This window comes from Pogona vitticeps, chromosome 3 (assembly GCF_051106095.1).
Source record: "Pogona vitticeps strain Pit_001003342236 chromosome 3, PviZW2.1, whole genome shotgun sequence".
NCBI classification, from domain to species: Eukaryota; Metazoa; Chordata; class Lepidosauria; order Squamata; family Agamidae; genus Pogona; species Pogona vitticeps.
In genome coordinates this window covers 17,001,636-17,028,385 of record NC_135785.1, presented here as the reverse complement: position 1 = coordinate 17,028,385, position 26,750 = coordinate 17,001,636, and the positions used below count along the sequence as shown (strand labels likewise).

At 41.7% G+C, this 26,750-nt stretch overlaps 2 protein-coding genes across 12 annotated transcripts in view; one reads left to right on the top strand and one right to left on the bottom strand.

Annotated features, from left to right (window-relative positions):
* TNIK (TRAF2 and NCK interacting kinase) overlaps window positions 1-26,750 on the bottom strand; it is a 327,386-nt gene that overhangs the window by 23,112 nt on the left and 277,524 nt on the right. For all 11 annotated transcript variants that reach the window (XM_020793810.3, XM_072996188.2, XM_078389655.1 and 8 more), the window contains 3 exons: window positions 18,335-18,519; window positions 9,191-9,317; window positions 3,792-3,956 (listed from right to left, as the gene is read on the bottom strand). In XM_020793810.3, the coding sequence (XP_020649469.2) occupies window positions 3,792-3,956; window positions 9,191-9,317; window positions 18,335-18,519 (477 nt within the window). The remainder of the gene's footprint in view (window positions 1-3,791; window positions 3,957-9,190; window positions 9,318-18,334; window positions 18,520-26,750) is intronic.
* Window positions 10,821-15,324, top strand: LOC144587939 (uncharacterized). Its single transcript, XM_078389659.1, has 2 exons — window positions 10,821-15,022; window positions 15,205-15,324. Exons 1-2 carry the CDS (start codon window positions 11,797-11,799, stop codon window positions 15,210-15,212), a joined length of 3,234 nt encoding a protein of 1,077 aa, XP_078245785.1. The 5' UTR covers window positions 10,821-11,796; the 3' UTR covers window positions 15,213-15,324.

The window sequence follows — 26,750 nt, the reverse complement described above, 5'->3', positions numbered from 1 at the left end:
AAGATGCCCAAGGGTGACACATTCTGCATATGATTAGAAGCACTCTCCTCTCCAAATCCTTTTGTTTTTTTTCCTCTGTAGTGCAATCATAAGTTGTGGCAGCGACACAACTATTACCTCATTAATTAATCTACTCTAGTTGCTGCCACTTCCATGATGATGCTACTATGAAAAAAAAAACCCAAAACAAAACAAACACCCCAGTAAGATCTTGAACAGGTTTAATTCCCAGAGTCAGAGATGAGGTGACAATCCTGTTCTGGGACAAAGATCTGTTCAGGCTGCAAGTGATACCACATATACATATCCCTTCATGAGCATATATACCATGGTGGGATTCTATGCATAGAAATGTGCTTTTCTATAGGTAAACACTCAGTTATGTGAGCATGCATCTAAAGAAAAAGAAAAAACCTGCTCCAAGACAAGAAAAGAAAAGAAAACAAAATAACTATAAAGGCAAGACTCCAGCAAGAAAGTAAACTGATAAAGATTTTCCTCCCAAGATTTCAAAGGTGTCCGGAAAAGGGAAAATTTACAAATAATTGAGTTTTTACTATATACTGTAATTAGGATGCAAAGCGCAGCTATGCTTGCATTCCTCTGAGACAAACCATAACCAATAGTTAGCTCTGTCAGGATAAGCCCTTAATCTTACCTTCTGAATTATATTAATTATTCACACCAACAAAACCCTGGTTTAAGATTTCTAATAAAGCTGTTGCTTGTTGGGATAATGCTCTATTCAGACTTTGGATATGCCATTCTCTCAATCGGCACAAACATTTAAGAGGTACTGAACTATTTCCATACTTCCTGGACAACACTGAAGAACAGGAACAGTGTGGTTTGGAAGTTACGGCACTATATGAAACATCAGGGGAAATCCAGTGCCACTTAGGCATAACTCTTTGGGAGGTAATGCTCAAATTAATGTACCATGTATGTATGTAACATTTTACATTGTACTCTACTTGATATATTTAGAGTATTGCAGCAAAACCAATGTGTAGTAGGACTGCAGTATCTGTGGGGATCCGTTCCAAGCTCCCCCGTGGATGCTGAAAACCGTGGATATGTAAACTCTAATGTATAAAATTGCTGCATATAATAATTGCTTAAATAATATATATGCAACAATAAATGTCTATAGTTTGGTAGCTGACTCAGGTAAGTGATGACAGCCTGAGTCACAAATTTCTGAATGTCAAAATATAGAACCATACCCTCACTCTCCTTCTGAGCACGCACAATACCGTTTTCTCACAGTTAGTTTCCTATCAACGTTTCTAATATATCTAGTATATCTGTCTGGGATTGTTAATGTAGACAGCTACCAAATTTCATTAGATACCAAACCTCAGACATTCACTGTAAAGATATAAGTATACATATTTTCTTTCTCTCTCTTCATATGCTCACAAAAGTAACTGCATCTAGATGTAACAACACAGAAATTATTTTATGTGGCCAGATGCACATGTAGAGAATCTAAGTGCAGCTGCCCAGATAACATATGAAGATATCTTCGTATTCATGTATTAAGAAAAGGTCAAGATGAAAACATCCTTTATCAATATTAGGCAGCAACACATTTCTGTATGCACACCCTGATTCTTCAAAGCTGCACTCACATTCACAAGTTTGCCTTCTTCATCTTCACTTGCCTAAATCGCCCTCTGGAAGATTGGCTCAAATGTTTCATTTCCCTTTTTAAATTGTCAAAAAACTCCTATTCTAATCTGCAACTATTGAGAGGGGGCTTTTTGCCAGACACTTTGCTTGAAGCATTTACAAGGCAACTAAAAAGGTAACAATCAAAATCCTGGTAGGTAATATATTACTAAGCATGGTAAAACTGGAGTTTGATTCTGTAGGAAACAGGGGATAATGAATTTCCAATATTTAGTCTGTTTTCTTTGGACATCTGTGGCTCCGCTAATGCCCCCAAGCAAAGATAAGGTCTTTTCTTAAGAGACAGCTAAATTCTTCTCGATAGCTATAGGGGATAAGATTTCTTCCACCCCAATAGCTAAACCACTTCTTTTTCTGCTATGGTATTTACACACATTATGTTATATTTATTACCTCTGCTAGAAGCTATAATAACAGAAAGAAGCTGGGGGGGGGAGACACCTTTCCATCATTGGTATTTTATGCCTTCTCCTTGGATTTACTTCAAAACCACTACAGCCCAGAACCAGCCTGTGATCCAGGTTGAAAGCCAGTGTCAGAGCTAGGCAGCTGTCACACTGGATAATTGCCTAGCCTGTCGGCTGTAAGAAGATAACCAGCCTCATGAAAGCGTCTGCTACTCTTTAAGGTACATGTAAGCCTGCAGCATTCTGAGGCCACCACTTGAGTTTCCAGAAAAACGCAGAACAATCTCTTAGCAAAGTCAAAAAAAGGATTAAACTAATGAGTTCAAGAGCGAGTGTTTAGCTCTCCTGAGATTTTTATTAAGAGTTGGATGTGCCAGCTCCCTAAATCTAGTGACATAACAATTTAATAGCAATTCTACAATTTATAAACTGCCTGTAAGAATTAGGCAATTTTTCATGGTTTGTCTTTCCTTACTAATTTATTTTGCTTCTGCTACACTTGGGAAATTTCAAGGAGCTTCTTCAGTCAGTGAAGCTCTATTCCGACCTCAGGAAAGCTCATTAGATCAGTCTACAGCCTTCTGAGAATTCAATAAGAATTATTCACTTCTACAGTAACTGTGAAGCTATTTCTTTATATCTACAAAGGGCCAGAAATTTGCTTTCTTGAAGGAAAACTTCTAAAAAGCAGAAATATTCTGTATGCACCTTCGTGTGTGGAACTCTGATGTATTACAGCCCTGTCTGTAAGATATTGGCTGAAATCTTGCAGTGCAGCTCCAGATGAACAATGGGAATGACATCATCTGCACTCTGAATGAATATCTGCTGGTTAAATTTATAGGTAAAAGCAAAACAGAAAAGTTTTTTAAAAAAGACAAAAATATTGGTGGCACCTTAAACATTAACTTTTAATTTTTTTAATGTAATGCTTCAAGGAAAGACCTGCATATCAAAGACGTTATCACCATAATGTTATCCACCGTTTGATTTCCCCACCACCCAACCACTATCTCTGTAGTTGATATCTATATTTTGGTGCTATGTATAAATATTTGCCCTGTTGATTCTCTTTCTCATGTCTGGTGAAGTGGACTTCTCCATGAAAGCTCACATTAAAAAATAAAAATAAAAGTTAGTCTTTAAGGTGCCACCATGTTTTTTTTGTCTTTTTAAAATTTTTATTTCTGTTTTCCTTTACCTATAATCCTTAACACGGCTACCCCTTCTACAAACTATGGTTAAAGGCTCCCTTTGGCAATCCCGGAGTGTACACAACTTTGGAGCATTGTGTATGAGTTATGTGCACCCCCCAAATCTCCACAGGAGTTGATGCTGGCACAACATACTCCCACAAACTGTGTTTTATTTTATAGAAGCTCATTAAAATGAAATAGCATGATCTGCACTGGGAAAGACATACACGTTGAGAGGAACAGGTGCATTTCCTAGGTGGTATTTTCTGGTTTGCTTTTGTTGCTACCATTGCTGAGGAAGCATATACCTCCAATGGTAATTACCAGCAACAAATGGATGATATAAAATCCAACTCTTTCTATAATCATAACCATATACTGGAAAAGGGGGAAACAAAAATCAGGAAGTGTGCCTCTTAATCGCAGGATCTTAATACAGGAAAATGAAAATCAAATGGTGTAGGCATTTCACTAAGAGGCTTCCAGTACCTACTTCAGCCACAGAGTCCATTTCTTGTCCATGTGTGGAAACTCGCCCTAGGCCCTCGGTTGGTGTGCCCACAGGCGAATGGCTCTGTTGCACCAAATCTGGAAGGTTGACATGGCCTGGAAAGCCATTGCTGGCTGTGTGGCCAGAACGCTTTTTGTCACTGGAAGTCTGCAGAGTTAAAAGGAAAACAGAAGAAAATAAAAACCTGCATCACCACCTTAACTCACATACTGAAGAAAGGAGACACACAAACATCTTGATCTTAACATGCAATCTCAGCAACTGTCAACATATTTACAGTGATGAAAGATGTGGCACTCTGCTTAGACATTAACAAAAGAATAATTATGGTTATTCTTAAAGCCACAAGGTGAAAACCACCTCTTGAGATTCTTCCATGCTACTTAAACCAACAGTGAGTGCTATCAAATGAGAGAACATGAAAGAGAATTCATAGGACCAGTTGAGTCAACACAAGTTTCTTATCTGAATCAGATATTTGACAACACCCATGTGAACCAACTGAACTGTTTGGGGGCTGATAGCTATCATATGGTAGCGCCAATTGTATGACCCAGAACACAGATGTTATCCATACGATGAACACCATTTGCAGGCGGTCATGATGTAAGAGACCATACTTAGCTTCTATATGGTCTTTATTTACACTGTAACCTCACTGGCTAATCCTCTTCTTCCCATAGGTAGCTATGAAGGTTCTTGTCACAGTTTATTATTCCAATTGTTTAAGATCATATGTGAAGAGAGATGAGGTAATTCCTGCATGCATTACTTGAAAGGAAGGCAGGGAGAGGGGATTTTAATGACACCTCCAGACCTGTCATTTAACTAATTAACAGGACTATATTTTTTTCCTTCACAACAAAAGGGCCTTTTCACATGATCTGACAGGATTTAGGACTAGACTGATACCCCATATTAAAATCATAATGCTTTGGTTTTGCATGTCCACCCCGGGCTTGAAAATCATGCCCCAACTGCCTGTGTCCACTGAAACAGCACCTACAGGTGTGCGCAGACACACACATCTTTACAAGAATGTATCACAACTAACTGCATGGGGGAAAGCCTGCTTGTATCGTTCTGAAAAAAGTAGAAGCCTCCCAGCAGCAGAGAAGAAAAAGTGATTTGGGAGCAAATAAGGGCTGGATTAATTTGAAGCAGCCTTTGTGTTGTGTGCTAAGTAGTTTGAATTCACCCATTTTATAAGCAGGGAAAATCCCTCTGTATTAGACATATAGTCATGCTCTTTCTGTGCCATGAAAGATTGTGCTTTTAAAAATCTGAAATGTGCCACTTTTGAAATGTACAGTATAGCATACGGAGGAGAGACAATTCTGTAAAACCAAGTCTACTTTCTGATCCACATCATCTTCTCTTTACAACCTACAAATATGAGGTAATGCAAAACAAGTTTGTGTAGTGGGTTGACAAAAAGACCTGGCTCTTTAAGCAGGCCTTCCCTCCTATCAATACTTGATTTTTCTTTTCATTTAAGTTTTCTTTATTCTTTCCATCCTGACCAATGTTAATCTTGTTAATTTAAATTGTTGTTTTAACTGTATATGTATATTGTTTTATGAATGATTTTATATAAGCCATCCTGAGTAGACTTTGTCTAGAAGGTGCGGGATAAAAATCTAATAATAAATAAATTAAATAAATAAATATCAATGAGTTCATGAAGTTCCTATCATATATCCATCAACCTCTGCATTTTAATTAAAAAGAAGAGAAAAAAACATTACAAAACAAAAACCCCACCTTTTGTCCAATTAAGAAGGAACAGCTTCAAGGGATATTTGTAATAGCAAAAGTTTCTATCTAGTGCTTCTTAAGAAATGAAGCCCTGTTCATAGTTTAGGGGGGGTGGGCCAGTTTCTCATCTTCAGTCAAATGGAACAGAAAAGCCTTCCTTGACTTTATGCATTCATATGGGAATGCTCCAGTGTATCTTTCTGTGGCAATTTCCATGTACAGAAAGCCATTACACCAGACAAAGGCTAGGTTGGACCTCTCCATTTGCAAGGAGAAAAGGCTTCTCCTAGTTGGTTCTGTTTCATCGGGTGGTATTAATTGCCTCACAGAGTCATGGTACCAATTAGTGTTGGAACCAATCATTTCTGTGCCTGGGGCGTTAATTGAATGTTATGTTGCCCTCCTTGGGGAATGAGAAGAGAGAATGGCATATGTATCCTTTTGAGTCCTGAGCAAGCTCGATTATACTGATCCCAGCTGGAAACTTCATGCTTTATTAAGCCAATACTTAAGTGCTGCGCCTGCAAGTTCCCACCTTCTCACTGTTAGCTCCAGGATCTGCAGAACAGTTTCTTTAAAAGAGTAACCTATTATGCCTGGAATGGGAACTGGGTTGCTCTCAGATACGAAACCATTCCTTATTATGCAAGATGAAACCTGAATCTTCTGCTCTGCATGCAACAACAAGACTGATGAAATGAAAATGCAATTGCCAAAGGCTAAGTGTGGGACAGAGCAGGAGACGTGTGGGTAAGCAAACAGACCTACAGCTTGCTTTCAGTTTGACAAATCTGAGTTTATTAAACCAGGATTGTTATGTTCAAATCAGCCAAATGGGCAAATTATCTTACTACATTGGGCTTCATTACAGGCATAAGGCCACTTAGAAGCTACAGCTGCACCAGACGCTTGGCTTTATACTCTTATCAAGCTTCATTGGAAATGGATAGTTAGCGTTTCATTTTCCACCTTTAAAATACTACAGCTATTCCAAAATGGAAGGAAAATGCTGCCTAAATTAACATTTAATTTCAGATTCATTTTCCACCTTTAAAATATTACAGCTATTCCAAAATGGAAGGAAAATGCTGCCTAAATTAACATTTAATTTCAGATTCAGGTATTATATGACTTTTGATTCCCATCTTCAGCCTGTCTAAGTTGTCTTCTTGTTTTGCTTTTTATTTTCTAACTGCTACATTGAGGTAAACCATCCCCGCCTGCAGATTTTACCATTTGGCACAGCTAGCAAAAGAGAGAATCAGCATGGCAAAGTTACTTTTTTTTTTAACTACCACTCTCAGAATCCCCCAGCCAGAGTGTTTCTAGGCATCATAGTCTGGAAAAAGAATACTCTGCTCACGTCTCAATATGTAGAATCTAGACCTTATCAAAGCCAGTAGCCACTGCCACCTCGTGTTTATTTCAAACTGGATTGGGTAAATGTATGTGATTTAGTATGGCAGTGAACAGCAGCAGCTCTCCCCCTGCATAGATTAATCGAACTCTTTTTTGTTCTGATATGCACGCTCACACTAGCATCAATGAGAGTTATGTGTCTCTGCAGAGAGGAGAAAGCCTCTTCTATCTGGAGCTGGGGAAATGCAACAAAATTCAGTAAAAACAACCTCACTTTGTTCCCTCTTCTTATCTCTGCTGCCGACTGACAAAAACAGACTGACAGGTTTCAAGCGCAAAAAGTCATCACTGATGCTTCTTTTGCTGAGTTACAAACCTGTCGGAGATAATCAGCAACATGTCGCAACTGGAGCAAACTGCTGTCTATGTTTAATGTGTCACCTATTAAGAAAAGGCCAAAGAAGGGTAATGTACCTGAAAGAGATTAGCCCTGGCTGCATAAGCAGCATCTGCCACTGTTCTTCAAAACTCACAGTTTCATCAGACGGCAAAGAATAATTTATTTTAGGAAACAGACATGGAACACAGTTACCTTCTATGGTACTCATCACAGCATGAATCTTGAGGTTTGTCAAGTCTAAGGTCCCTTTCAGACTTTTTAGCAAACAAGGAATTCATTAATAAGGCAGAGATTTGCTTTTGTCCATTATTTCTCCAAAAGCAACCATATTCTCCCTTTACTTTTCAAGACTGTGGTCCACTGCACACACTACTCTTAAAGACATGCTGGTCCATGAGTGTGACAATCATCCTCATCATTGCACCAATCACCGAAGCAGCCCGGCTGGCTCTTCTAAGCTTCCCTGCGCAGCTGACCACTCAACAACTGAGCAAGGAGAATCCCCATCCCGCCTCTTCACCGGAGAAGTCAGCAACGTGGGGAGGTGGGGAACAGGCAGGCAGCCTACAGTACTTCCACAATTGAGGACGAGAGCTGAGCGCCGCAAAATGACTCGTGAGTGGACCAGCCGCTTTGTGGGAGAGGGAATGGATTTCCATGGCACCTGTGATGCCCATATTTGTATTTCTATCCCCAGGGGTATGAATACAAATACCCCATGTCTAACAAATACCCATCTGATCGCCTCTATGTGTGAGAAAGAGAACAAAAACTGATAAGTGTATTCATGTGGATCTATGGATGGTCTGTGCATGCACATGAAATTCAGAGAAAGACAGAAATCAAGCAAGAGAATGGATCAGAAAAAGTTAGATGATTCTAATAGCATTATCCCTTGGCATATAATACGTGACAGATCATCCTAGAAAGAATACGATACCGGCAATAGAAAAAGACTCTCTAATTCTCTCTTAAATTGTGTCTCCGACAGTGTGACTTTCCATCATAATAATGGTAACTTCTGGCAACAGGGCGGGCAGCCACCACTATGTTTTTTTTAACATGGTATAGCTGTGAATAGCCAATAATAGTAAAAACACTTGAAAGTAATAATGTTGCCTCTGTAGAAGACTTTTAATCAGCAAGGACTCATGGCCAGTGGCTTTCTGCAAAGCCATTCTGCATGATTCTGTTCTGCATGGAGTTAGGGAAGGTTTGTTTGGTAGGGATAGTTTTAGTGTTTAGGTGATGGTTCTCCACAAAGTGTTAAAGCTGTTGTGGGAAGGGTTTCATAGATACTGCAGATGTACCTGAGGGGCTGCGATGTTACATGTCCCTCCTCCACCCCCACCACTATCAGTATGCAAAATTACACAAACCCTTGAAAGAAAAAGTCACATTTTGCTGGCCTCAAATTGATCTGAATCTTTCTCTATCCTGTGAACACATTGTCATTACAGTATTCAGACAGAGAGCTACAATTAAGCCAAAGCGGCTGAGCATCTTCAACAGATGGCTAAGGAGGAAATTAGTGCAGAAGTATACGGGCCAGGTTTCAGTGTCACTTGTAATGGTGTAACTCTTAGGCAAGTATTTCCATTTAGCAGTCTTTCTTCCTTTCAGCCAGGGTGGAAAAGTATGAGAATCCAGCAGTAACCTTGTTGTGTCCTACCGCGTTCTCTGCTGTTCGCAGTTTGGAGAATCCTCTTTTGTTTAGATGTTCTAATTATATTAATCAGCCACTAACAAGCACAGTTTAATCAATCACTTTGTTCTCAGAATACACAGTGTAATTATTATTCATAGCTTACAAAGACAAAACCTCTCAAAGACGCTGCACAGAAAATAGTCACCACCCACTTACCTCCCTTATCATTAAAGTTCCTTCTCTTGAAATACTGCTAAATGTTTCAGTCTGGGATGACTCAAGCCCATGACTTGATACCATGCCTAGGTTGTAGGCCTCGTTGTTTCCCGACATTCCAGTTGGTCTGCAAAATATTAGTAGCAATAATTTAGAAACTAAGGGAGCGGGGAGACAATATCATTTGAGGTCATCTATTGCTATCTCATCTTAAAAAGCAGAGACATCACCTTGCCGACAAAAGTCCGCATAGTTAAAGCTATGGTTTTTCCTGTAGTGATGTATGGAAGTGAGAGCTGGACCATAAAGAAAGCTGACCGCCGAAGAATTTATGCTTCAGAATTGTGGTGCTGAGGAGACACTTGAGAGTCCCCTGGACTGCAAAGAGAACAGATCTATCCATTTTGAAGGAAATGGATAGGTGCTCACTGGAAGGACATTGCTCACTGGAAGGACAGATCCTGAAGGTGAGGCTCCAATACTTTGGCCATCTCATGAGAAGAGAAGACTCCCTGGAAAAGACCCTGGTGTTGGGAAAGTGTGAAGGCAAGAGGAGAAGGGGACGACAGAAGACAAGATGGTTGGACAGTGTCACTGAAGCGACCAACATGAATTGAACCCAACTCCGGGAGGCAGTGGAAGACAGGAGGGCCAGGCGTGCTCTAGTCTATGGGGTCACGAAGAGTCAGACATGACTAAACGACTAAACAACAGCAAAAATTGCTATCTCATAAAACATGAACATAATTAGACTTTGCAGACTCAATGACCACAGTGATGTTTTCATTTTTAAAATCTACCTACATGAAAATTTAGGATAGGAAGTTACAGGATCTTTTCTGTGATTCTAAGATTTCGTTTTCTAAACAATATTACCTGAGGGCACAATTACACTCCATACACACAGTGTGTTCACAGAAGTGACCATCCGGCATGCAGTTCTCACTTTCCTCTTCGTAACGGAAAGGGGAAATAGGGGGCATGACATGGTTGCGTAAGGAGTTTCTTCTGTTTGCTCCTAGATTGGGATCATCCCAATGGAGTTTGGAGAAATTCAAATCTGATAACCCAACTCAGGCATTCAATAGAAGGGATAATTTTAACCTGGGAGCGGACTAGCCCCACCTCCATGTGTGCAGAGCTAAATTAGAGCTTCAGATTTAGCTCTGCACACATGTGCAGAGCTAAATCTGAAGAGACGAGTCTGTCACTTGGGTCTCACCACGCGATCAGAAAAGCCTGAACAGTCACAGTTCTGTATCATGTCTGTATGTAGAGACTGCTCTATTCAAATTTAGCTTTTCACATGTAATGGCTAACATAAAGGATGGTAAGGCTAGCCTCCTCCATCTGTTCGTGAGTTAAAGCAACCCTTTTACTGAATGCCTGAATAAGGCTACCATCTCACACAGCCTGTTGGGTGAGGCTCTTCTTATGGGGAGAAAAGGAAGAAATTGAATGGATACAATTGCCACTGCAAGCGTCGTACTTTGACTGTGTGGTAACGATTTTAAGCATTCACTGTGTCACATTTCACTTCGTTGTGGACTTCCTCTCATATAGGGTTGCCAGATACATGTGTACAAAAAGGAGGACATAGAAAGCCAAAAAGGAGGACAAAGGAGTGTTACATAACAGCACTGATGTTACCTGTCTGTCATGGGTTTGGAGGGAAAGTTCCATCCTATGGGGAGTGGAAGGCGGGACATCAGGAGGAGGGGCTGTACTGTATAAATATGTGATGCCTGTGTGGTGAAGAGGAGATGCTGAGACAGACTGTGAGACACTGGGTTGGGACGAAGCAGCAGCTGGGGAAGAAGAAGCTGTTGTGGGAGTCTGGGTGTCTGACAGGGTACTACTGTGTGTCAGAGTACCAACCTGATAAGTTCAGGTGTCTGTGGGTTAGCCAGAACTGATGGGTTCAGGGTCTGTGCTTTAAGTTAAAGGTTCTAGGTGAACCAAACTGTATGCTTGTGTGTGTGAGAATAAGCCACGTTACTTTATTTTATTCACCTGATTGTTTTATTTACCCTGTTTGTATTTAAAATAAACCTTATTCTTTTAATTGTTTAAAAATCCATCCCTGGTCTGTGTGACTTATTATAGGGAATGGTTGGTGGCAGCTTAGTAACTGTGTGATAGATCCCAGTAGGTCTGGGTTTGTCACATTGATTGGTGTCCAGCGTGTGGGATACGACTGGTCCAGTTGTCCAGCGGTCCAGCAAAGCCTTGGCAGGTGTGCCCAGAGCAAGGGGGGTCTAGTCAGGGACAGTCTGAGGCGCGTAGGTAATCTTCTAGGTGTACCTCACGGGGAGGTGCGCTAGTAGAAGAACGTGCCAACTGGGGAGACTTAGATTAAGGTGCTCTGAGGCAGCCTAGTTTTGGCGGGAAAACGCTGAGGAAAAACTGCGTAGCAACAGTGATCTAGCTTGCCAGCTGAGAGGCCCAGCAGAGGGGGGTAGGCTCTGACTCGATACTGTTGCAAATTTAGTGCTGAAGAACAGCAGCAATCTCTAGGGAGAGCTGGTTCTGAGGCAAGAAGGAAAAAAAGTGGTCGTTTTATTTTGAGGCTTGACTTTTTAAAGCAGCCTGTTCTGAGGGGGGGTATGCCCTTGACTCGAAGCCAAGTAGCAGACATGAGTGAAGTGAAAGACCCCCAGATTGACCAAGGTTCTGAGGATGAATTTGGCTCAGTGCAAGGTGACAGCACAGGAGAGCAGGACCCAGAACTCAGAAAATTGCTCATAGCCCAACAGCATGAACTGAGGATGAGGCAATTGGAAAAAGAAGAAAGATTAGAGAGAGAGAAAATTGCTCTGGAAAAAGAAAGAATGGCGTTTGAATTAAGAAAACTGGAAATGATGAACCAGAACAATAATAATAATAGGGATTCTGAGGGAGGCCAACTGTCTAAGGCTGACCTGAAGAAATTCCCTGTGTACCACAAGGGAGATTGTCCTGAGGTGTTCTTTTCCTTAGTGGAAAGAGCGTTTGTGGACTTCTCAGTAAGGGAAACTGAGAAGATGACCATCATGCGGTCTTTAATCAGTGGTAGCCTGGCTGAGGTTTATGCCGAGATGCCTGAGGAATTGATGAAAGATTTTGCAGAGTTTAAAAAACTGGTGTTTGCAAGACATGGGATAAATGCAGAGCAGCTGAGACAAAGATTCAGGTCCCTTACCAAGAAGCCAGAACAGACTTTTACCCAAGTGGGGGCCCAATTGGTGAGGCTGCTTGAGAAATGGCTATCACAGGAGGGGACAGAGACCTATGAGCAGCTTAAAGACTTGATAGCCCTGGAACAGTTCTATTCAGTCCTGCAGGGGGAATTGAAATTCCAGGTGAGGGAAAGGAAACCGAAATCTGTGGCAGCAGCCGCAGAAATCGCGGATTTTATCTCCCAAATAAGAAAGCCCTTGGGTGAGGGGAAATCTGTAGGTAAACCCAAAGAAACCTACAGCAAGTACTCTCAGGGACCAGGGAAAAGCCAGCAAGGGGGAGGGGCCCATGGTGAAGGGAAGCCCTCAGGCATGAAACCAAGCCCTCAGAATTTGGAGGGAAAACCGAAACAAGAGGAGAGAGAATCCAAATACACTAGAAAATGCTATTTCTGTCAGGGAAAGGGTCATCTGATCTCAGAATGTGAGAAATTGAAGCAGCTAAAAGGAATGGTGCCTCAGAATTCTAGTGGGACCAAGCCAAAAGCTGTGTTCTGTGTCCAGAAAGAGCAAGGCTCAGTGTCACAGAGGGAGCCTGTTGCCATGGCTACTCAGTCTGGGACAGCTGCCTCTGCTGATCAGGCTGAGGAAAATGGTCCTCTTCTGGAGGTAAAGCGCTGCTTGCTGGTAAAAACAGATTCTCAGTTGTTTGAGACAGCCGGGGTGGACGTAGGAATACTTGACCGTCAGTATAGGGGGCTGCGGGACACTTGTTCCCAGGTAACCCTGTGCCATCCAGATATTATTCCTAGGGAGTTTATAATCCCAAATGAGAGCATGAAGGTGGCAGGGATTGAGGGGCAGATAATCTCTCTGCCAGTAGCAGAGGTACCTGTCAACTTTCAAGGCTGGAGGGGAGATTGGCGGATAGCGATTTCATCGACTCTGCCAGCAGCCGTGCTCGTGGGAAATGACCTGGCTGAACATGTGAAACGGGTGCTAGTGATTACACGCTCACAAGCCACCACAGGGACAGTTCAGGGGGGTAATGATGAGCCAGAGACGGAAGCAGGTGGGGGAAGTTCAGAAGCTGTGGTGGAAACCTTAACCACAGACAGCAGATTTGGACAGGAGCAAAAGGCAGACGCCACTCTCCAAAAGTGTTTTGAACAGGTGACTGACGCCCAGCTAACACCTGAAACCCCAGTGAGATTTCTGGAGAAAAAGGGGATTTTATATAGAGAGACCCTGAGGAATATCTCAAAAGGGGGAGATGGGATCAGAAGTCAGCTAGTGGTACCTGAAAAGTATCGCCCCATGATCTTACAAAGGGGTCACTCTGACATGTTTGCTGCACACTTAGGAGTGAACAAAACACAGCAGAGAATCACACAGAATTTCTACTGGCCTGACATAGGGAAGCAGATCAGGGAGTTCTGTAAACAATGTGATGTGTGTCAAAGGCAGGGGAATAACCGCGACAGGACCAAAGCAAAGTTGTGCCCTTTGCCTGTGATTGACACTCCGTTTAAATGCATAGGGGTGGATATTGTGGGACCTTTGCCCAAGGCCACAAAGAGGGGGAACAGGTTCATCCTAACAATTGTGGACCATGCCACAAGGTATCCTGAAGCCATACCCCTGACTAACATTGAAACTAACACAGTGGCCGATGCTTTGGTGGGGTATATGTCCAGGATGGGATTTGCCTCAGAGATAATCACAGATTTGGGCGCATCGTTCACATCAAAGCTCATGAAACGCTTATGGCAGATCTGTGGAATTAAGCACAAGGAAACCACTGCTTATCATCCTGAAAGCAATGGGTTAACTGAGAAGTTCAATGGGACTCTAATGCGCATGATTAGGGCTTACTTGGCAGAGAATCCAAACAATTGGGACCAGAAGCTGCAATCCCTTTTGGTTGCTTATCGATCAGTGCCACAAGCCAGTACCGGGTTCAGTCCATTTGAACTTTTATTTGGGAAAGGGGTGAAGGGGCCCCTTGATTTGATCGAGCAGGGTTGGGGGCAGATCGCCCAGGGTGACCCACAAGACGTTGTGACTTACATAGACACCTTGATGAATGACCTAAGGAGAAACCTAGAGCTAGCAGCAGAGACCCTGCCAGCTCAAAAGGTCAGAAAGAAAGCTTGGGATGACCAGGAAGGCAGGGAGAGGCGCTTTAACCCAGGGGAGGAAGTGCTTTGGCCTAGGCTCTGCAGAGAGAGCAAACTGCAGCTGGGTATCCCAGAAAGAAAATACTTGGGTCACAAGGTAGGGGGAGGAGTGATAAAACCCCTGGAGGCCAAAATAGAAGCTGTTCGTGATTGGCCCAGACCCAACACCAAGAAAAAAGTCAAATCATTTCTTGGGTTGGTGGGCTACTACAGAAAGTTCATCCCGAGGTTTAGCGAGATTGCGGCTCCGCTGACCGATCTGACGAGGAAGAAGGCTGATGACCGCATCCCGTGGACCAGCGACTGTGAGGCGGCGTTCCAGAGGTTGAAGGAGGCGTTAATCAACTATCCTGTCCTGCGTGCTCCAGACTTCGACCGGGAGTTCATCATCTACACCGATGCGTCTAACAGCGGGGTAGGAGCAGTTCTGTGCCAAGAGGATGAGAATGGTGACCAGCATCCAGTGTCCTACCTGAGTAGGAAACTTCAAAAAGGTGAGAGACATTTGGCAACCGTGGAGAAGGAGTGTTTGGCCATAGTCTACGCGATCTAGAAGGCCAAGCCTTACATCTGGGGAAGACATTTTATTCTGTGTACTGACCATTCACCATTACAATGGTTAAAGACAATGAAAACCCACAATAGCAAACTTATGAGGTGGGCTTTAAACCTACAGGACTATGACTTTGAAGTGAAGGTGGTCAGAGGGTCAGTGAACTGTGTTGCTGACGCCTTATCAAGAAGACCTGAAGACTGAAGACGGCGAAAGAACATGGACTATATGTATATAATGAAAACAAAAAGTTAAAATGTACCTGGTTTTAAATTGGTTTGTATTAATAAAGGTAAATTGATGTAATGTATATGGTAAATGTTTAAATGCCTATTTGAAATGTTTAACTTAGAATGTAAGTAAGTATAATATGGTAGGTATAATTGGTGTTGTGTGTTTTATACAGGTTGTTTTTTGGGAAAAAGCACCTTAGCTTTCCCCCTACAAAACAACTTTTAAAGAGGGGAGGTGTTACATAACAGCACTGATGTTACCTGTCTGTCATGGGTTTGGAGGGAAAGTTCCATCCTATGGGGAGTGGAAGGCGGGACATCAGGAGGAGGGGCTGTACTGTATAAATATGTGATGCCTGTGTGGTGAAGAGGAGATGCTGAGACAGACTGTGAGACACTGGGTTGGGACGAAGCAGCAGCTGGGGAAGAAGAAGCTGTTGTGGGAGTCTGGGTGTCTGACAGGGTACTACTGTGTGTCAGAGTACCAACCTGATAAGTTCAGGTGTCTGTGGGTTAGCCAGAACTGATGGGTTCAGGGTCTGTGCTTTAAGTTAAAGGTTCTAGGTGAACCAAACTGTATGCTTGTGTGTGTGAGAATAAGCCACGTTACTTTATTTTATTCACCTGATTGTTTTATTTACCCTGTTTGTATTTAAAATAAACCTTATTCTTTTAATTGTTTAAAAATCCATCCCTGGTCTGTGTGACTTATTATAGGGAATGGTTGGTGGCAGCTTAGTAACTGTGTGATAGATCCCAGTAGGTCTGGGTTTGTCACATTGAGGACATATTAGGGGACTCTGTGCATGGGTTGGGGCGGGGCGGGGGGCATGTCACTTTTGGAATTAGGTATTGGGGAAAATAGCTCTTTGATCATGGGGCAATACCATAACCATTCAACCTACTCAGTCTTGAAGGGTCAAGACTGGGAAAGTTACATTTTTGGACTACAAAACTCAGAATCCACTGGCCACTGTCTTTTCGTGTTTTAAAAAATGTTTAAAAATAAAAACAAAACAAAATAAATCTACATATACACTCCCAGGACCAATGGAGACAATCTATTCCTTCCTTTAATGGAGACCCATCCCCCTTGTTTTATTTATTGATTTTTTATTTTAATAAAAGCATAATAAAGTGAAATAAAGAGTTTAAAAAGTTGTGTGACAGATTTGAAACACTTTATTAAAACCAGGAAAGAAAACAGAAGGCATGGATTTCTCTTAGCTTGAGAAATGCAAAGGGTGGAGAAAATGGATTTGCACACACACACACACACACACACACAACGCCATTTTCTCCACCCTTTTCAATTTCTCAAGCTAAGAGAAATCTGCTTGTGTGTGTGTATGTATGTATTCCAGCTCCCACAAGCATAGGGGATAACTCTGCATATGCTCCTGGACCTGGAAACATACTCTGCACATGCCCCAGGGTTGGGGGGGGGTCAGGGCAGAAGGCGGGGATAAAAGTCCCTCCTGTTCCCCAGCTTTAGGAGGAAGGAAGGATCGGACCGACCCCTATTTCTCTGGCTTTGAACTTCCACCACCCCAAACCCCAGAACAGCCTCCCCTCCAGCAGGCAAGCAAGTGCACTCACTTCACTCCTGTCCATTTCCATCCATCCATCCATCTCTCTCGCACCTTCCTGCCTTATTCAGCTCCCAGGCAGAAGCAGCCATCCACAAGCTCTCTGCAAGAACTGGAGGATTTACAAGGGCCGCAATCAAGGAATCAACAGGGAGCGGTTGGGCTGCAGGGGGTTGGGGTGGGGTGGACATACAAAAACCGGACATTTTGGAGTTTTTTAGCTTTGCCTGCCGGACGGAGGACATACTCCTCAAAAGTAGGACATGTCCTCCTTTTGCCGGACATCTGGCAACCCTACTCTCATATCAGTTGAACACAGAAATATATAGGACAGCTCACTTTGACCAGAATCTGCCGAAAATCTATATATGTGGAACAGTTATTACGTCAAGTCTTTTGTGACCTGTGGTGGAATATCCATTGTGTGACCAGTCACACACATGTGAATTAGAAGCTCTAATTTAGCTCTGTGGTCAAAAAGTGCAAACTATTAGCATTATTATCTGTGAACACAAGAGTTTTTTAAAAAGCCATTAAGTTTTGTAAGATGCCGTTTTTTATTTAGAAAAAAAAAACAGAAACGATGCAAAGTGGGAGACTCACAGGCAAGCAATAGTTGCCATAAGAAGACACTTTTTCAATGGCCTTCCCCTGATAACAGTGAAGTTACCAGCTAAACCCTGACATTTTTGTTTCTGGTGCAACCTGGGATAATAAGCTTTCAGCACTGTCTGAAAAGACTAAACTAGAAAGACAGCATATAGACCTTACAGATCAAGGGCACAACAAGAAGCCACAGCATGGCGTATTTTAAATCACATTAAGCAAAATAGAAATAAAATATCTCCCCAAACTTTACCCGTAAGATATATTTGAAGGACAACAAAAATAAAGAGCAGCCGCGTAATGCTGCCAAGAGGCAGAGACTGACCCAGATAAGGCCTGGAGAAATAGATGAGAGAAAGTTCTAATAATGATCCAAATGCTCTCAGCTGGAAGCAACAATACTTCGTTAATCTTCAGAATACTGAAGGGCAGTTAAGACTGTGCAATAGTGCAAAAGGCATTGCATTATTAATTTCATATACAGTTATTAAGATTGGGTACAGAAGAGTCTCTCTAGGACAGAGAAAGGCAAAGTAAAGTCTGTAGGTTGCTGGGCACCACTGTACTTAAATACGGCTCTGATTGGTCCATAGGTGAGAGGTTGCCAAATTGCATGTTTCCCTACCTCTGCTGACTGGAACAGAGAAACACATTTTTATAATGTGATGGGAAAGTTGAGTGGTTTTTCTGCATGACATGAGGGAGGGTCTGCTATGAAGGATGTTTCTTTCAGCATAACCTACTCTCACACAGACATGCTTCATTCCCCTCACAACTCCAAACATGTAATTAGCACAGATTTATCTTAACTGAAATGTGCCTTACATAAGCCTAGGAATGTCGCTGACCGGCACAGTCCCATCCTGCGTTTCACTCTCCCCATCTTCCTCCTCTTCTTCGCTGCTTTCTGACTCCTCACTGGAGGAGGAGTAGTCCGTAACTTTTTTCAGAGGCCGGTTGGTTTCTTCAATCCGCAGCTCCCTCAGTTCTTTTGCTAAGGCAGTCAGATCCTACAAGGGGAAGTAAAAGATGGGTTCCAACATGAATTTCATCTAAAACATAGGGAGGAAAATGTTACACTTATCCGACTGAAAGCTACACTGCAGAGCACGAGCAACCAAAAATAATAAATAGAAAGTATTCTTACAAACATGGACAAATATAAGACAACATAGCATGTAGCTTTCATTGAACAACAACAACAAAACGGCTTAGACTTGAAAATTCAACAGCCAACCTTCCAATTTTGACCACACAGGTGTGTGTCCATATCAATTTGTGATCTATGTACAGACGCAGCACATTTATACACAATTTTAAAAATGTGGTATTCAGTCACCATCATAGTAAACTGGAAAACAATGTTATCTTTGGAGAATGCTTATTACCTTAACCCTAAATTCTCACACTTGAAAATTCCAGTAATTTCTGTGAAACTTCATAGCTACAGATCCTGAACCTAAACATATTGTAAGAGGAACTGAATGACTTCAACACTTCAAATTATATGGTATCTGAATTAGTCTGGATGTTTCACTTGCCACAGGAACAGGGATCACATTAATGGGCTGTTCATCCTACACCCCTGGTCATAGACGTCAATATATCTGATTTAAAAACACCCATATTTTGAAAGAAAAAGTTGGACTCGTATTATGGTGGGGGCAAAGATTGATTGTGATCCCTCTTCCCTGCACACTATAGTCCCAATCTCACTTCCCTTGGCTTGCTTTGTTAAAGAACCCCCAGCTGTGCAAGAGCTAAAGTTGTGAATTGTATAGATATCGGCCCAAATTTTCTGTAAGGAATATAGTAAGATAGCAACAATTTGTGGGAGATTTGGTATTTCAGTGTGTAAAGGCCTTGGTAGTGTTCACAGAAAGAGAAACAGGTTGGGTGGAATTATCAGCACAAAGATGTGAATTACCAACTGGCTTACTGGGCTCATTTTTTACCTTTGACCCCTTTTAGTAGACTCTGGGTATGTGTCTTTCCCTTCAACCTACAACAGTTAGTTGCAATTTTGCTCTTAAAAACAGACAGACAAACGATAAGATAAAAAGTTCAAGAACCTGAGAGGGATTGAATAGATTCTGTAATTTTCAGGGCAAGCATCTATATCTTCTGCAATTGGAAACCACTTAACAAAATTCCCACAATGTTCAAGAGGCAAATCCTCCTCCAGAAGATTCTCTTGCTTTAGAGAATTGCCGCTTTCTAACTTCAGACGTTAGAGCAGGGATGGGGAACAAATTGTACACCTTCCCACTCAATTTTCCTGCAGCTGTGACATTAAAATAAGCAGAGCTTTTACCTTTATAGACTCTTTTTTTTCATGCTTTGCAACTGGTTATGTGCTTCCCCTGTGCCTCGTTTACATGCAGATTCACATTTCAGGAAGGCTCCAAGGAAAGTGGATCTGCTTTTACAGAAGGTATGTGAAGAGTACAGGTCTAGTTTTAAAGGAGGAAAAGGTGTTTTGGAAAGTTGTGAGACAGAAGGCGAGAGGGATGCCCCACTTGCCCGAGAGCCGTCCCTCCCCCACAACAAGGAGGAGAGTCCCCAGCCAGCACCAGAACCTGAGGCAGAAGCTCAGCAAAGGACATAAATGGAGGAGTTGACCGAGAACTTGCAGGGTGTGAGAATGAGAGAGGTCCGGGAGGGAATGGCAGGAGAAGAAAGGAAGAAGAAGGTGGAGTTTGAGGCAGGAACAGTGGAGGTAAAAAGGAAGGAGAGTCAGTTGCCGCCAGGCTGGGAATGGGTGTGGATGGAGGATCCCTGGACAGGATGATGGGAGAGGCTGGGAGTGCCTAAAGAGGAGGCAGATTACAGAAGAAGAAGGGAGATTGCCCCCAGACCCTCTTATTGGGGAGAAGCCAAGGTGGGAGAGTGGAGGAGGAGGTTGAGAGAAGAGAAGGAAAGAGTAGAGAGAGAAAGGAGAGAGAGAGGCTAGAATGGAGAATAAGAGAGATGAGGAAGAAGAACTACAGGGAGGACCCTGGGAGGATCGAGACCCCGAGACGTCAACCCCGTGAAATGTTGATCGGGAGGACGAGACCGTGCCCTTGCTGGAAAATTCGATGGGGCAGGCCGTGAAAGACTAGGTCCCTGCTGATTTACCGGGACCATGGAACAACCCGTTCCTGTTTGAAGATTGGAGACCCCTTCCAGATCCATTGGCAGAAGGAGAAAAGACTCATAATCATGTCACAGACACTCGTTTACTGTTAAATGCACCAATAAATCTTTCACCTGTTTTGAAGCAACAAAAATCTACTGAATTTTTTGAACCGAAAGAGGAACCTAAAACCAAACCCTCACAAAAGTAAATCAGTGCTTTTCACACCATGATGTTACATTTGGCAGCAACGGTGAAGGGGACCTTCAGGGTGTGCATTTTGGGGGCACAAAAATGACATGAACATATGCAATCTCAGGGGAGGGGTTGTCAGTCTAGAGATTTGGCAACTTGATGCTTTGCACAAGGAAACCCAATGACTTACAATAATTATAGATACATTTTACGGGAGGAGAAGCTCGGACTAACTAGCAGACAATAAACACAAGTGTTTTCAGTTTACTATGACACTGATGAAACCTTGGACTTCACATGTATAGATTGACAATATTATTTCAAGACAAAAGGCACTGCAAGCACCATGTAGAAGAAATAGATTTATTATAATCTTACATGCTTTTATAGCAATGCAGGGAGAAGCATTAAGGTGAAAAATAAAAATGCATGAGAGCTCTAATTAGAATGGATTTAGGAGTTTATTGCATAAGGCATGCACAAGATGAACAAAGCAATTGCAGTTGTCAGTCTTACCATTTCCCCCTATATTAATGACCGAGGAAGCCATCAATGCATTCGGTCAGAGATAAAGGGTTAGGGAGAAAGAAACTCATTGAAAAAAAAGTCTAATCTCCACATTTTGTCTTTGTTCTCATGGCCATTTTTCTCTCTTTGATGCTTCTTACTACTTCCCCAATTACTGGTGAAAACAAAACTGACCTGAAGGAGGCCCTGCACCGATTCTTAAAAATCCACCTCTCCTATCATTAAAGGAAAAAACCCAAGGAACTAAATCCCAACGGAGCTCCAACAGACACATATGATTTTACCAGAAACTGATGGGCAATCTGACTGTCAGATTCAAGCCTATGACTGAACATACTTTAACGACGTGTTATAAAGAGCAGAGAAGATCAACACCTAGGTCTCTGTCCTAGATCATTAACGTTAACTGCATTTTTCATTTTAGTTCAGATTGTTTGTCATTCTGCTGTTTTTCTTAATCTTTATGGACAAACCGTACAAGAAGCACTTTGTTCTTGAAAGTGTTATATATTAAAGCTTTCAACCATTTAAGAATTTTAAGCCAATTCATTCCCTGATTGTTAAGTGATTCTTCAATCAATGGAATATACACAGCAAAAAATCCTTCACATCAGTACCCTCTTAGCACAGTAAAGGGAGTGTTTCAGACCATAAATCTTCAACAAACCAGAGTTACAATTTCTTATTGGAGGGATACTTCATTACACATTTTGCAGCAATGCCACATAACCCAAAGAGTCTTGAGCACAGGTGTCATTAACTTGCAGCCTTACCAACAAAAGCCAGTTAGAATAATAGAATATTTGAGTTGGAAGGGCCTATATGGCCATTGAGTCTAACCGCCTGCTCGGTACAGGAATCCAAATCAAAGCAGATCTGACAGATGGCTGTTCAATTTTCTCTTGAATGGCTCCAGCGTTGGAGCACTCATCATCTCCAAAAGGCAGTTGGTTTCATTGTCATATTGCTCTAACAGTTAAGAAATGTATCCAGCATAAACCTGATTTTCTGTAACTTGAGCCCATTATTATATAACTGCGCTCTGGGATGATCTTGCAGACTACTCAGCTTGTAAATAACGTCTACTTATTGATAGCTTGGGGATGCACTAGCTGAAATCCTGTTGCTTTGTGATGGACGCAGAAGGCAAAGAGTCGCTTCCACCTGGCAATTAACGAGTCCCTATCAGGATTCCTGGGTGAATGCTAAGCCAGTGAACATAGGCACCACATAGAATCCCAATGGTTGACTTGTTAATTGAGAGTTTGAACAGAATTTCAGTCAGTAGATATAATGCAGAAATATTTGTACTTCGTAGACAATGCAGCTTGGGTATCAAACTCAAGAGAAATAAAATAAAACCTAAATGAGAGGCCCACTCGAGACAATTTAATTCTAATATTTCATGGACCTTATTAATATTTGTGTTGCCCTGCAGTTACAGTTCTTGTACAACTAGGTATGATAACTCTTTTTCACTTTTTGTTGTTTTGTAGGTGGCAACCATGATGACCACCTGCTACCCCAATTAAAAGAGATAGCACATACTGTCTCCAGAAGGAAACTTTCCACATTTTTAACAAGTGTATCAGTAACTAAGACAGAAGGATAAGAGACTCATTCTTAAAAACAGAAGGTACCATGTTGCAAGCTACTCTTTCATGCAGTCCTTTTCTTAATGTCCCTTGGGCAGTCTTGATGCTGCAGGTAGGAGTTGGCATTATCAAGGGTGGGGTGGGGTTTGGATAATATGCACATGGCTTTCATGATTTGATAGACTGCATCATCAGATGTAGCTCATCAAATCATGAAAATCATTTGTCTATCTAGACCCCTTCAACTTTGATGCACTGCAACATCAGATGTGCTGGTTGGGTAGCTCAGTGGGTTAGGTATCTGGCTGTGGAGCCAGATGTTGGGAGTTCAATTTCCCACTGGACATCCCAGAAGAGCCAGACCTGCACAGTCCCAGGATGCCACCAAAAGAAGGGAATGGTAAACCATCTCAGAGTACCTAGAAAACCCTGAAAAGGGTTTCTCCAAGACAGAATTGACTTGATGGCACATGGTTATAATAATTATTACCATCAGAAGTGGGCCACATGCTATGAAAACTTGTGCCAAATAAAACCTGTTAGTCTTTTAGGTCTCATACGTGGCTTTATTATTCGTGTTGCAACACAGTACTACAGTAAACCCCATCCACCCTAGAAACCCTGACTAGTTAACTATTTTGTTAAGGTATACTGTGTGCATATAATTCAGCCTCGTTATACAGACATGTAAATAACATAAAGAAAGTGGAATGAATGCAACTGACTGTTGAAACTAGCAGTTTGGTTATCTAATGTTTTTAGCAGCTCAGAGCAGCAAGTGGTACAGTGAAGTATTCTTGGTCATACTCGCTCCATTTTAGGTCACTCTCAACTTGTCAGATTTTTTTAATTCAGGAAATTTATTTCTGAAGGATATGAACTTTCATTTCTCAGGACAAGTGAGTAACAATAAACCGGGCAGAACCCTACTGGTGTTTGCCTAAGATTTGTGTAACTTTCTGTGATTAACTACAGCTAATTGATGAGATGCCAGGGCAAATCTTGGTTGTGCAATTGAATACATAATCAAGCTTGAGTTCAATTAACCATGGCAAGTTACACAAACCCTTATTTGGGCATCAGTAGGATCCTGATCAATTTATTGCTTTTAACCAATTGGGAGGAAGCTGTGAATAAAAACGAGCAACCATATATCACCCAAATATTTCTAGCTAATAGCTGTTTTAAGGACCTTCATCATAAGTATCTAATAGATTTGCTTTCCCATTTTAAATGAAAATTAAAAGTACTGTTTTGTTCTTTTTTTGGAAAGAATGTGGGGTTTACGAATTTGTTTCCACTACTAGCAAACTTTATGATTAACACCTGGCCAAATCCAAGGAAATATTTTCATTACTGCCAGATCAATTCCTTTATTTTTAATTGCTTTTGGGGAGAGTGCCCACAAAGTCAAGAGAAAGTTCAATTAAGATTCAGATAGCATGAAGGCATACATAAGATGCACTTCGAAGTCCAATAATTAGTGACTCATTCATTCTGGCTGGATTGCTTCCAATTCCCCACAGCATTACACTGTACATCTTTTAAATTTCTTATCTTCCCAACACTACTAACTGGGAAACTAGGATTGTAAAAGATGGGACTATATGTTCTAACAGCATTTTTAAGGCTACCACAATTTGTGTATAGAAAGTACAGCTTTACTATTAATAATAATCAAGTTGATTACAATTTATGGTAATCCTACTATGGTTTCTAGGTATAAAGGTACTCAGAAGGAATTTACTAATCCCATTTTCCAGCATGCAACTCACCCAAGGCTGTACAAGTGAAAGAGTGCAGAACCCTGTCAGCCACTCATGCTCCACGTGATCTTGGCTGGCTGCTGGGAGGCATTGTAGAGATTTGAACTGACCCATGGATCTACAATAAGAAGCTCTCATCTACTGAGTTATACTAGAGTTTAGCTTTACTATTTCTTATTAGAGCAAGAGAATGAGAGAGACTGCAAGTAGATTCAAATATCTAATTCAAGACTTCCAGGGACACATAAGAATAGCCATTATAACTCTCAATATAAAGTACATGGTGGCATTTGGCACATATGAATTGAGAAGAAATTTGTATGTTCAGACTGGTTCTATGGCATCCCTTCCTGTGACACAATCATTTCACAATGTAAGTGAGAGATTGCATGCTTGAAAGGCTGTAATACACTATATTAGGAAGTGTGTAAGTCAAGGAGAAAACTAGAGAGGGCCTTTGCAGTGGTTGCTCCCAGGTTTTGGAAAGCACAGCCCCTAAAAGCAAGGCTGGTTCCCTCCCTTTTGACTTTCCATTATTGGGCAAAGACCTTCCTTTTTGAGCAATACATGTCTCAGGAATGCTTTGTTTATTAAATTTAAGAGATTTTAAAATGTTTTTATAATGTTTTAAAATTGTTGTTCATCTTGAGATATATATACATGTATAAGATGATCAACAATTTTATTATATATTCATGTAATATTTTATAGTATTTATGTGATTTTTTAATATTTAATATTTATGTGATATTTAAAAACAGTTAATAGTTGTATAGTTTTAGCTGTTGGTAGCCATCTTTTGTCCCCTATATCAGTGATCCCCAACCTTGGGCCTCCAGATGTTCTTGGACTTCAACTCCCAGAAATCCTGACCAGCAGAAGTGGTGGTGAAGGATTCTGGGAGTTGCAGTCCAAGAACATCTGGAGGCCCAAGGTTGGGGATCACTGCCCTATATGGACAGAGGCAGTAGATACACAATTCTAATGCATAAATAAATAAAATTTGGACTGGATACCTTCCTGATATTCTAGGTACTGATAATTTTGGATGTGAATGCCAATACAATGATGGCTATGCCATCCCCACCCCCCAAATATTCAGATCAACCTTGACTGTTACACTTTTGTGAGCCATACCAAGTCTCTGCTAGATACCATAATGCTCTGTCCCTTTCAATTCTCTGGAAATAATGTGAAAGAAGGGAGAGATATTATAGGCTGGAGCGCATGGACAGAAGGAATCTGCTTTCATTGGAGCACCCCTTTCTTGGTTTCCACACAGGTAAGCCAGTCAAGGCCTGCAAGAAAATCCAGACTGGGCGACATAAAGGAGAGAAGATCTCTTCTCACTGGTGTCATCTAAAGTGTCTCCTTCCAGGAAGAAGGGAAGCCAAGAAAATGGCATATAATAGGATGAAGGATTAGTCATGTTCTCAGGCCAGCTTTATCTATTGCTGTCTGGCTTCTTTAGAAGAACTAGTGAACAGCAGAAATCTTTCTCCTCCATTCTCCATGAAACGTTGTCTAGTTCAAGTACCAGAAATAGGTGGGGAGGACATGCTCTTCAGGCTGCTGGCAAGCCACTTGGTCTTGACAACGTGGCCCACAGAAAATGAGTAAACACCTACCTGACAAAGTGACTTGCCACCTTCAGAACAGTTACCAACTGGAATATACAATGCAAGAGTGGGGAATTATGTGGCCCTCCAGATGTTGCTGGTCTGCAACTCCCATCAGCTCTAACCAGAATTAACCACGTGAGGGAACATGAAGCTGCATTTCAATGACACCTGGAGGACCAGATGTTTTCCATCTTTGATACAATGTAAACAGCAAAGCATATTTCACTGAGGAAATGTAGATTCTATTAGTTTTACCTACAAAAAGTGTTAAGCCAGAGTGTTTTACTTAGGCTGGCTCAGAATTCAAGCTTAGGTGGTTTGTGGCTCAACCAAACAGTCCATTTCAGCAGATGTGCCACAATTCTTGGTCCAAAGAAGGCGACACCCTTCAGTATTGGGATGATTGTGTTTCTAGTG